This window comes from Ictidomys tridecemlineatus, chromosome 5 (assembly GCF_052094955.1).
Source record: "Ictidomys tridecemlineatus isolate mIctTri1 chromosome 5, mIctTri1.hap1, whole genome shotgun sequence".
In the NCBI taxonomy this organism is placed as follows: domain Eukaryota; kingdom Metazoa; phylum Chordata; class Mammalia; order Rodentia; family Sciuridae; genus Ictidomys; species Ictidomys tridecemlineatus.
In genome coordinates, this window is record NC_135481.1 from 111,643,506 (window position 1) to 111,654,846 (window position 11,341).

The window sequence follows — 11,341 nt, forward strand, 5'->3', positions numbered from 1 at the left end:
AGTTTTGAAACTTGTTCCTGTACCTGCATTTTTCTGCTCAAGGATCCAAAGTTTTGTCCAATTCTCCAAGTACGCTGGGACCACTGAGAAGTCCTGCAAGAGGGATACCATGTTAGCCAGGTCCAGGAGAACCAGGCGTCCTCCCCGACAGGAAATAGGGAGCAGCTGTGGACTTTGAGCAGGAGAATTGGAGCAGAGTCGCCCGTGTGCAGTTCTGGATGAGCCCTGCAGTCCAGGGCAGAGGCAGGTATGGCCACAGGCAGGACTGACTTGCGTGGACTCTCCTCTGCAGGTGGGAGAACACGAGAGAGGCGGCCAGCCCTGAAGGAGGTGCTGGCAGTGCTGTGCCAGGCCCGGGGCTGCACTCAGTTCCATGGCCCTCCTGGGCAGGTCCTGCCGCCTGACCTTGATTCCAGAATCCAGTTCCATCCTCCTGCCTTGCAGGGAGGAGTCCCACCCGCCCTCCTGGAGGAGACCCTGATGGGTCTGCCTTCCAGGATGAAGACCACGGGTCTGTCTCTATCGGGCAGCACTTAGGGAGTGTGCAGGGGAATTTGGACCATGGGAAATTGGGGCCAAAGCCTGGGTCAGATGGGACTTCACCTGAGAGCTCCTGACAGGTGGGAAGGCCGGAACCACGAGAAACAGTGGAGGGCACTGGGTGTTTGACCCGAAAGCAGAAGACTCAGGGGCCTCACATACCCACAGACTTCCTGTGGGGGTGGACAGACAACGGCTCTGCCCCCTGAGAGAGCAAGCAGGCCAAGAGGCAGAGGTCTCAAGGACAGAAGCCCGTTCAACACGGAAGAGCTCCTGGCCTTGGCCTGTGGCCTCGCCTGCCACGGAGAGTCCTGTGACGCAGGGCCCGGGCCAGGAGTGTGGGCTGTGTTCCCTGGGCTGGGCTGCACTGCCCGTGAACTGCCGCACCTGTCTTATACATGTGGCTTCACTTCTCCAGGCTTGTCCCTCAAAAGGAAGAGATTAGTAAATGTCCAAAAAATCCTGAAGTCACCAGCAGATCTCCATCTGCTTTCCCAACAGTCACCAGCGGGAAGCCCAGGCAGGGGCTGGGGAAGCCTGGCTGATTCAGTGGGTGGGCAGGGCTTCGATGGAGTTGCGGTGCCCAGCCTCTAGGAACAGAGCTGCCGAGGCCGGGCCTGCCCTCAGGGTTCCGCATTCAGGAGTCCCAGTCGGACAGAGAACTTGCATGCCCCAGCCCCCAGGTGAGGTTGGTGCTGCTCCTTCCACCACACGTGGGGCCCCCGTTTCCCAGGCCGTGGGAGAGGATGGTCTGCAGAGCGGAAGGTGTTCCTGAGCGTCCAGCCTGGGGAACAGCAGCTGAGATGGGAAGGGCGACTATGACAGGTCTCCAGCCAGCCAGGGCCTGAGGCCACTGCGTCCCTCACTTCTGACCAGCCCCTCATCCCAGAGATGGCTGTTGCCTCTTTTCTCGGCCATGCGCCCTCTCTGTTCCCTGTTTCCTCTGCCTGTGTCTCCCTACTGGTTCTGCCTCTTTCTCCTGCCTGTTTAATCCAGACATCTCCTTGGACTTGGTGTTGTGGTGCCTGTTCTCCAGAGGAGGCACCCAGGGCTCCAAGGGGTGCAGTGGCTTCCCAGTTCACCCGGCGAAGAGGCAGAGCTGAGATTAGAGGCCAGGTCTCTCTGACTTCAGACTAGATTAGAGGCCAGGTCTCTCTGACTTCAGACTCTGGGCTTTTTTGATGTGACTCAGACATTTTCCAGTTCCTGGGAATGCCAGGGGAGGGGTGGATGTGGGGCTCAGACAGATGGACTCACACTTGGAGGGAGGATGGTCTTCCACAGGGGCCCAGAGAACCTTCTGGGCTTTCTTCACATTTCCTGGATTGGAACTGGAAAAAAAGCAAAAAACAAAACCAAACAAAACCAAAACAACAAAACCGCACGCGCACACAGCCACTCAGGGGCTGCCTGCCACGTGATTCCTGATTCACACAGACACAAAGGCATAAACCCCACCCGACCAAGTCGCACAGTCCACAATCGCCCTCCAGGGATGGAAAGTCTCCGTTTGCGTCTCTGCCCAGACCTTCATAAATGTATTAACAATGCACCACTTTTTCAAAGGAAATAAAGGGCATGTTTTGCTAAAAGCAGAAGTGCGTTTGGTGAGCCCCTCCTGGGGCCTGGCCAGACTTGTTCTGGGAAAGAATAAGGAGTCAGACATGGCCCCTGGGGAGGGGACTCAGGGGCCACAGAGGAGTGATGCCCTGGAGCCAGGATGGCCGTGTGCACAGTGGTCGGGGCTCTGAGGGCACTTAGTGCCTTCAGAGGGTTCCGGGAAGGCAGCCTGGAGGAGGTGGCTCTGCTCTGGGTCGTGGCTGAGGAGGATGTGAGTGGTCAGGGAAGGAAGGTGGGAAGGGCCTCTGGGCAGCAGGACCCATAAAAGCTAAGGTGCGGGCTGGGGATGTGGCTCAAGCCGTAGCGCGCTCGCCTGGCATGCGTGCGGCCCGGGTTCGATCCTCAGCACCACATACCAACAAAGATGTTGTGTCCGCCAAGAACTAAAAATAAATAAATAAATAAATAAATATTTAAAAAAAAAAAAAAGCTAAGGTGCAGGGTCATGCATCTGGGCAGGGGCAGTGACTAGTGCTCTGCAGGTCACTCTGTAGGGCTCCCTGGCCATCCTGAGGTACCCACCAGGCAAAGCAGTGGCCTGAGCTGGTGGCAAAGCTTGATGGGTTGGGGCAGAGAAATGTCCCTTGCCTCTGCTCTGAGTTGCTTATAAGCAGGATCTCCCTACTCGGGGACAGGTGTTCTCAGGGGTCTGGTGACTGTGGCAGGAGTGGGCGCTATGCTGAGGACCCGGGCAGGGGCAGCCACTTTCGGGGCACACCTCACCCGCTAGGGGCCCTCCGAGTAAGGGCAGGCGGTGTCCTTGGGTTTTCTCTAAGGCACGTGAGACACTGGAGAACGTTCCCACGCTGCCAGAGGCAGAGCCAACCGATGACACCTCACAGGAGGGACTAAGGCCAGGGACATGAGGACCCAGAGCCTGGGGACTGGAGAGCCAGGCATCCCTCATCTTGGGGGCCAGGGTGCTGTGGAGTGGCTGAGTGACAGAGCTCTGGGCGGGGTGGCCTGGGAAGGACTGAAGGCTTCTGAGGTGAGACCTGGAGAGAGCCCCGGATGAGCAACCCCTCGGCCCACTGAGGGCCTCAGAGGGAGCCAGCCAGGCCAGCCAGGCCTGATGGGTGCTGGTCGGGGTCGGAACCACTCTCTTGTTTTTGTTTTTTTTTAATTTTACTTTTTAGTTTTTTAGTTGTAGTGGACACAATACCTTTGTTTTATTTATCTATTTTTATGTGGTGCTGAGGATCAAACCAAGTGCCTCACACGTGCTAGGCGAGCGCTCCACCACTGAGCCAGAGCCCCACACCTGGACCAATTTCTTCTCTGCATGGTTGTCTTTCTATATCCACAGAGAATTGGTTCCAGGGCGCCCCCGTTGGATACCAAAATCTGCAGGTGTCAACCCCTTGTATAAAATGTATAAATGTATAAAATGGTGTGATATTTTCCCCTCACCTATGAGAGCCCTCCCGTGTGCTTTAGATCACCTCTCGATTCCTCATGATCCCTGCTGCGAGCTAAGTGCTGTGTAAGTAGCCGTCGGGCTGTACGGCTCAAGGAATAAGAACCAGGAGGTCCTTGCTCCGTCCAGATGCAATGTGAAGAGCACATGTTTTTGATCTGCAGTTGGTTGATTCCACATGGTCCGGGAGGCAGGGTGTGGAGACCTAGCTGTCTCCTGCAGTTGGTGGCCATCTTCTCTGTTTCTTGGGACTTAAGAGCATTTTGAAAATGTGAAGCTGCCCTAGGTGAGTGTCGTGGTGGCTGCTGGGCTCTGGGCTCGGCCTCACACACTCGCACAGGTCCCCTGTCCTCAGTGTGCTCGCCTTTCTGGGGAAGGTGGAGATGGCGAGAGAGCACCAGGAAAGGCTTCCTGGACTTCCCTCCTCAACCTGGTGGCCAGGGAAGGGGAGCCCAGCACCAGGCCTCTTATAACACCAGCTGCACCGTGGGCACTGAGGGCCCACTCCTCCGATCCATCTTTGCTCCAGGTGGTCACCGAGCATCCCTGGTGAGTGGGCACATGTGAGCACACACATTCCCTACATTTGCAGAACTCTATCAGCCCTGGACTGGGAACAGAGGAGGACCCTTCAGTCACACGTCATTCAGTGGCACAATGAGGGAACATGGGCTCTTGGAGAAACAAAGGATGTCATTTGTTCTACTTAAGAGCCTGACAGGGAAGACCCTTGGGAAATGAGAGATCACGAACAAGTGGATGGGAGGGTGGGAGGAGAAAGGACGAACAGATGGATGGTTGAATGGACGGATGGACAGACTGATGGATGAATGATGGATGGATGGATGACGTAGAGAGACAGGAACATGGCGTCTGACCTCATCCTGGGCTCCTGTTCTTTTCCAGTACTTTCGAAGCATCCGTCCTTATAACTTTGGTTTCTTTTATTGAGAAGGGTCTTGCTGTGTTACCCAGGCTGCCAACTCCTGGGCTCAGGCGACCCTCCTACCTCAGACTCTAGGTGTGCACCTGGGCTTCCCACCCCGCAGCATCCGTCTGCCACGCTCCAGTGTGACTGAGCAGCGGTGCCACACACTGGGCCTGTTTCCCCATCCCTGTCAAGTGAGGCCCCAGCCCTGTGCACTGACCTCGCTTTGGTCCTCTGTCCCCTCTCTGTCCTCAGTCTGGGTGTGCAGCAGCCTCAGAGGCTCTGCCTCCAGCTCCCCACCGCCATGCCTCCACCTGGCCTCCTAGAAGATGGTGTGGGGGCCCTGAGGCTCTCAGAAGCTGAGAACCAGCCGGTTCCTAACCTGTTGGCTGACCACACGCACCTGGAGGACCCCAAGGCCCTCCCTGGGTCCCAGTGGGCTGGGAGGAAGTGACCTCAGGGTCCCTGATGTATTCTCCACAAAGAGAGGATATGACCAATGGGGAGAAGTGGGCGAATGGAGAAAGCCCAAACAAAGGGCTAGGCAGCCCCTGGCAGGCCTGTGGGACAAAGAGCTCGCGTGAGAAGGTGGAAATGTGGAAAGGCCTCCCTCCCACGGGGAGACTCTGCCTTGGCCCCAGGCAGAAGGGAAATGCAGGCTCTCGGGCCAGACGTGAGAGACAGTTCCTCAGTGACACTTGCCAGCACCTCCCATTGTTGTGAAGGTTTCCAGAGTGTCCTCAAGGGCCCTCTTCCTACTCTGCCCTGACCTCTGACCCTGCTTGCCCTGGGTCTTGTCAGCTCAGGCAGCTGAAGCAAAATACCACACATGAGGGGGCTGGAACATCAGACCTTTAGCTCTCTCAGCTCTAGAGGCTGAGAAGTCCCACTTCAAGGTGCCACAGATCCAGTCCTGGGCGGGGGCTCTCTTCCTGGCTGCCTCCTCCCTGTGTCCTCATGTAGTGGAGAGAGCGCTCTGGTCCCTCTTCTTAGGAGGCTACTAATTCCATCACGGGAGTCCCACCCTCGTGACCTCATCTCGACCTTATTACCTCCCGAAGCCCCAGTTTCAATACCAACACGTGGAGTATTGGGGAATCAGCATGAATCTGGGGAGCCCAAGCATTCAGTTTATAATACTCCTCCATAGAATCTCCCCTAAGCCACCCCCACAAACCTGGCTGGGTGTCCCTGCTCTGTGCTGTGACCCCCTTGTACTGTGTCTGCCTGTTACATTCACCTCCCCACCTCTTGGGGTCAGGGCCCGGCATCCAGGGGCTCACTCAGGCAGATGGATGGGGGACGAGTGAGCAATTGCCTGCGCAGAAAGGGAAGCGCCCTGCTCACCTCTGCCCGCTCCCTGGGCTCAGCTCCTGGGGCCCCTCCTCTGCCTCCTGCATTTGTGGGGGATGCAGCAGGAAGGACATTCCTGAGACCCACTTTCTGTTCAGCAGCGGACAGGAGTGTTGGTGGCTTAGTCAAGTGGTTCTTTGGGACCTTATTTTTGGAGGGGAAAAGAAAGAGGGGGCTCAAACCTTCACCAGCCAGTGAGTCGAAGAAGAAAGCTCTGTGCTGAAGGCCGGTGGCCCTGGCCTCCCGTTAGTAATCAGCCTCATTTCGTGAGCACCTACTCGGTGCCACAGCTGTGCGAGTAGCTTTCTTTCCACTAAATCGTTAAACCCTTAGGTGGCCTCTGCAGCAGGGGTCACTACCCCCATCAGCAGCAACAGCCCCATTTCACAGATGAGAACCCCAAGGCACAAAGAGCTTGGACCTCCTGTCGGGAAAGACCCACACCAGATCCTCCGATCCAGAGCCACTGCCTGTGGGGCCTGGGCTGCATTTTCTCGGCTCTCTCTCTCCTCTCTCCAGATCTCCCACATGCACCTGGGAAATGCCTAGAAGGCAGCGGCAGCAGGGTTGGCACATGCCGCCCGCCCGGGAGACCAGCAGTGGCTCTCAGGAGGAACGGGGCCTGTTAGCACAATCAGGGCTCTGGCTGGGCTGGCAGGAAGTAGCCCACCCTGCACCTGTAGAAGGAGAGCCTCTTTGTGTTTGTTAAAAGGTGCACACAGGCCTGTAATCCCAGTGACTCGGAGCCTGAGGCGGAGGACCAAGTTCAAGGCCAGCCTGGGCAACCTAGTGAGACCCTGTCTCAAAATAAAAAACAGAAAGGGCTGGGGGTGTAGCCTAGAGGTAGAGCATCCCTGGGTTCAATCCCCAGCCCAGGGGGGGTGGGATGCAGGCCTGTAAGAGCGTCGGATTTGGTTACCTGCAAGTAGCCAAGCGGTGGCTTTGGGGAGTGGGCTTGGGGACCAATGAGGCATGATGTAGGACACACTGTTTCACGGTGAGACTTCCAGTGGCATTGGTATTTTTTTTTAATATTTTATTTTTTAGTTGTAGATGGACACAATATCTTTATTTTTATGTGGTGCTGAGGATTGAACCCAGGGCCTCGCACGAGCTAGCCGAGGCTCTACCATGAGCCACAAACCCAGGCTGGCACTGGTATTTTTAACCAAAATCATATCTTAGAAAAAGGCATCTGAAGTCCAAGGCCCTTCCTCCGCTTAGAGATCTGTACATTTCTTTCTTCTCCCTCCCCTCTCCCCTCCCCCTCCACGGCTTCTACTTCCACCTCATTTTTTTTTCCTTTTTCCAGGAAGGAAAAATGCAGCACAGAGTCTGGAGTGGAGGCTCGGGTGTCTTGGGCATGGAGGTAGACAGGCTCCCCTTCCACAGCATCCACGCTGAGATGATCAGAAGCCAGTGGACACCACCAAAGCGCATGTGTGGCCCTTAATGTCACGGGCATGCCAAGTCCCTCCCCAGTGGCCTGCATCCAGAGTTCCCCGAGACCCCAGCTTCTTCCCACGGCAGCCTTGCAGGTCAACACTGTCCTGGGCGAGCCACAAGCTCACCACGGGCCCAGGAAGCTGCCAGTCCGCTTCCCAGGAGGAGATAGTACCAGGAGGGACATTTCTCTGGGCTCCCAGTCTCTGCTTTGGTTCCTGGTGACCTGGCACATTCTCTCAACCCTCCTCCACACCGGCTGCTCCAGGCTCCCATGCCAAGTCCACCCAGAGAAGCTTCTTGCCTGTCATTTAGGAGGACCCCAGTGAATGACTGATTGCTTTGAGGCTTTAGGGAAGGATTACTCACCACCCACCCAAATATTTATGATTTTAAAATGCTCTTTTTCAAATAGCGTTTTGTTTACTCAGGCAAGAGATTCCTCCAGCCATCACCTCCCAGGTTGTCTTGTCCCCTTCACCCCTGACACTGCCACCTCCTCCCCATCTCCTCACCCCCACCCCTGAGCGGGGCCCCTTGGCCTCCCTGCACTGTAGGGCAGTTCACCCCTGGAGCCCAAGGGTGCTCAGGGCCCAGGGCGCAGGCCTGTCAGAGTCCTCCTGGACAGCTCTGATCAGCCCACCCTACCCCTCTCTCAACTCCAGCTGCACATTTTCCAACAAAGTCAGAAACTGAGTCACCAACCATCATTATACTCTCGCATCTTGGACCAGGACAGCTTCTTGTGTGGGACCCTGCTGAGTGACACTGACTCATTCAGATTGGGGGGAGGGGCATCCGGCCACCCAGATGCCTCCCAGTGTTTGTTGGGCCTGTTTAATTTCTTTTTATTCAACATGCTGGTTTGATACTTTAACGTGCATTCATCGTGAAGAAGGAACTAACCCTCCTTTTTTTTTTTTTTAAGACTTGACACTCCTGTAAAACACAGGTAGATAGGGAATGGGTCGGGGGTAACTTCCAGTTCTCTCTATACAGTGTTATCTGGGCGGAAGTAATTGGGGTAGGGTCTCTGTCCAGACCTCCTTTGTCATTCTGCAGGAGTTCTACCTACAGGGTCTTGGCTCTTGCTGGTGTGGCATCAGGCGATGCACCCAGAATAGGCACTCACCTGTGACCTCACAGCTCTCTGTGAACCCACACCCAATTCCCTGGCCACCTTTCCTCCAGTTATAATTTTTGTCCTTGATTTGGGACATAGAGTTCCATGTCATGGGGGGTGGGGTGGGAGGCTCTGATGAAGATGGTACCCTGACATTTTTGAAATCTTGATGGCTATCAGAGGAAAAGATGCCCATGTTCTTCTGAATCACATTTTGGGGGGAAGACACGCGTGGACCTTTGGTTTTGCAGTAGTAATGGAATTCTTTTCCAACACGGAGCAGGCTGAGGCTGAACTATGGATTCGTTTATCCTCACCGTGGGCAGAAATTTAGGAAAGAGGCTGAGACCTGGCTGAGTGAAGAGAAAACCAAGGCGTTCTAGATTCTGGGTGGGGCATCCCAATGTCCCCTGCAGGGACAGGCAAGCCTAGGCTCTGCAGCAAGGGCTGAGATGTGAGGAGGGTCAGGAGGAGACCCCTTAGCAGGGTCAGCCCGAGGACCTCTGGAGCTCTGCTTTCCAAGATGCAGTTTTAAGACTTTCCCGTTCCACACTATGATTCCTGCTCAGACCTTTAGTAACGTTTCGCTTGCTTTTACTCAAACGTGTCCTAGTCTTGTCTCTACTTGAGGGAAGGCTGGTATCTACGTCTGTAATGGCAAGACAAGCATGGCCGCAGCCTGGAGAAACAGGTGACGGGGACAAGAGGCGACCTACGGGGAATGGTCCTGTGGGGTTAGAGATGGTGCCACCCAGATTTGACTCTGGGACATCTGAGCAGCACTGGGCATTTCCAGGAGTGTCGTGAGGAGGGAATCCTGGTGATTGGTACACAGGATGCTCTGGCTGTTCAAAGGCAGGTTGGGGACCTGGGGACCTTGAGATAGTGCCTTCCATACAGCCCCTGCAGGAAGTGGGACTTGCAGGCAAGCGAGCCCTCTAAGGGCTTGGGGGTCTTTGGTCCTCTTGATGTTGTCTGACCAAGTGATGCCCAGTGCTCAGCTGGGAAAGGCATTCCTCTGGGGTCACTTCTTGCCTCCTTGCCTGGGTCCTTCTCACTGCCAGCCCTACTTGGTCCAGCTCATTGCATTTGCTACTCCTGCTCACACAGGTGGCCACTGGCCCCACAATCACTACTCTCAGGCAGGGTGGTGAAGACGAGGCTTACCCGTAATTTGCATGAACTCAATAGACACCGGCCATGTGGAATGCTGTCAAAGGTAAAGAAACGGAACCTGGTCCTTTCCTCCTCTGGGCAGGTCCGACTCACCTGGTCTCCCTTCAGATCTGGGGGGTCATATTTGAAGAAGTGGATTTTGTTCAAATGAAGGAACAGACAAGTAAGAGCTCAAAACCTTTAAGTGGCAGTGACTTGAAGAGAGCTGTCTGTCCAAGACTGGCCAGATTCTCACCAATTCGGCCTTCTCTTCCTCCGGTGCACAGGAGAACTACCTGTCCCAGGCTCCCTTGCAGTTCAGTTAACCTGGGGCCATGTGACTGGGATCTGGCCAGTGGAACGTGAGTCACTGGATTTGACACTCCTGTAAAACACAGGTAGATAGGGAATGGGTCCGGGGTAACTTCCAGTTCTCTCTATACAGTGTACCTGGGGGAAGTAGTTTGGGTGGGGTCTCTGTCCAGACCTCCTTTGTCATTCTGCAGGGGACAGGGTCTTAGCTCTTGCTGGTGTAGCATCTTCCAGACTTGGCCATGAACCTCTGTGAAGGATTTTCTTGGTGCCTTTTCTCCTGTGTGGATGGGAATAGAAAACCCCAAGAAGATGGAACCACTTCACAGAAGGATCCTAAATCACTGTGATCAACTTGGGGAAAGACTTGCCTCTCATGGGACTTTGCGTGAACAAGAGATAAACTTTGTTTTGAAGTTAGGCCTTGGGCTTGCTCAGCACACCTCTAGCACTGAGCTATACCCTCATTGCAGTGCCCCATTGTTTTGAGGCACGGTGATGGGGCGGGTGATTTCTGGATGCAATATACCCCAGCCCTGCCTAATACCAGCTTGGAAGGTTTAACACTGAGAGTACGATATGAGAATTGTCTTCAAATCCCGGTACCCGAAAGACCACGTGGCTTCAGCAGCCACAATCAAGGCCAGTGGATACTCTGGCTCATTAGGAACTAATATTTCTGCCAAACCCTGGGATGACTTGTCTTGGATACCTGTGAGTTGTCATTGGTGGTGTCCGTGGAGAGACTGAAGCATCATTTTGGAGGGATGTGGGGGGGATGCTTAACAATGAAGGAGCCAGAATGTCCTGACCTGTTACCTCGCGGCACTGGCATCTAATGTCTAATCCAGCAATACTCTGATGCCTGTTGAAGCAAATGGCATTGAAATCCCACCATGTCTCCAGAACGCTGGGCACCACGTGACCCCAGGATGAATGCCATCAAAGGCCACTGAGTTGCCAGAAGAATGCCGGGAATGGAGCCGCAGAATCACCAGCTGCCAGAAGTAGGTTTTTCAGAAAAGCGAGGAGCCAAGAGGGTCAGATTCTGGCTCTCTTTTGGTTGTACCAGCTGGAGGGAAGCCACCGTGTATTGTGTGAAGATTTCTCCCACTCTTCTCTGGCCAACTCACAGACGGGTTGTATAAACAGGAAGATGAGCCCCTGTCTCACTAAGCAACACGAGTGAATAAGAAAGGAATTTTAATGGCTTCTGCCACCTTCAGTCCAAACCAGATGGACTTTTTCTCCCACCCCTTCTTTGGAGAGAAAAGAATCTTAATCCCCAATAAGGTCCTTACTTAAGTCTGTTTGGAAGAAGGATCCACTCTTCCGGAACACTCCAGGACTCCAGGAGCCTGATCCAGAGAATTAAGTGGCCACAATCAAAATATATGTTTCCAAGGATTGCAGTTAATCCTTGGTGATAAACATGGAGTCCACCACTGCC

The 11,341-nt window shown here is 54.6% G+C and overlaps 1 protein-coding gene across 1 annotated transcript in view; it reads left to right on the forward strand.

Moving 5' to 3' along the window:
• The window catches only part of Dglucy (D-glutamate cyclase), a 50,471-nt gene extending 42,294 nt beyond the window's left edge, over positions 1-8,177 (forward strand). Inside the window, 2 exon segments of the mRNA XM_078049058.1 lie at positions 4,832-4,940; positions 7,044-8,177. Coding sequence (XP_077905184.1) covers positions 4,832-4,940; positions 7,044-7,311 — 377 coding nt within the window. The 3' untranslated portion in view covers positions 7,312-8,177.
• Positions 8,178-11,341: the final 3,164 nt, after the last annotated feature.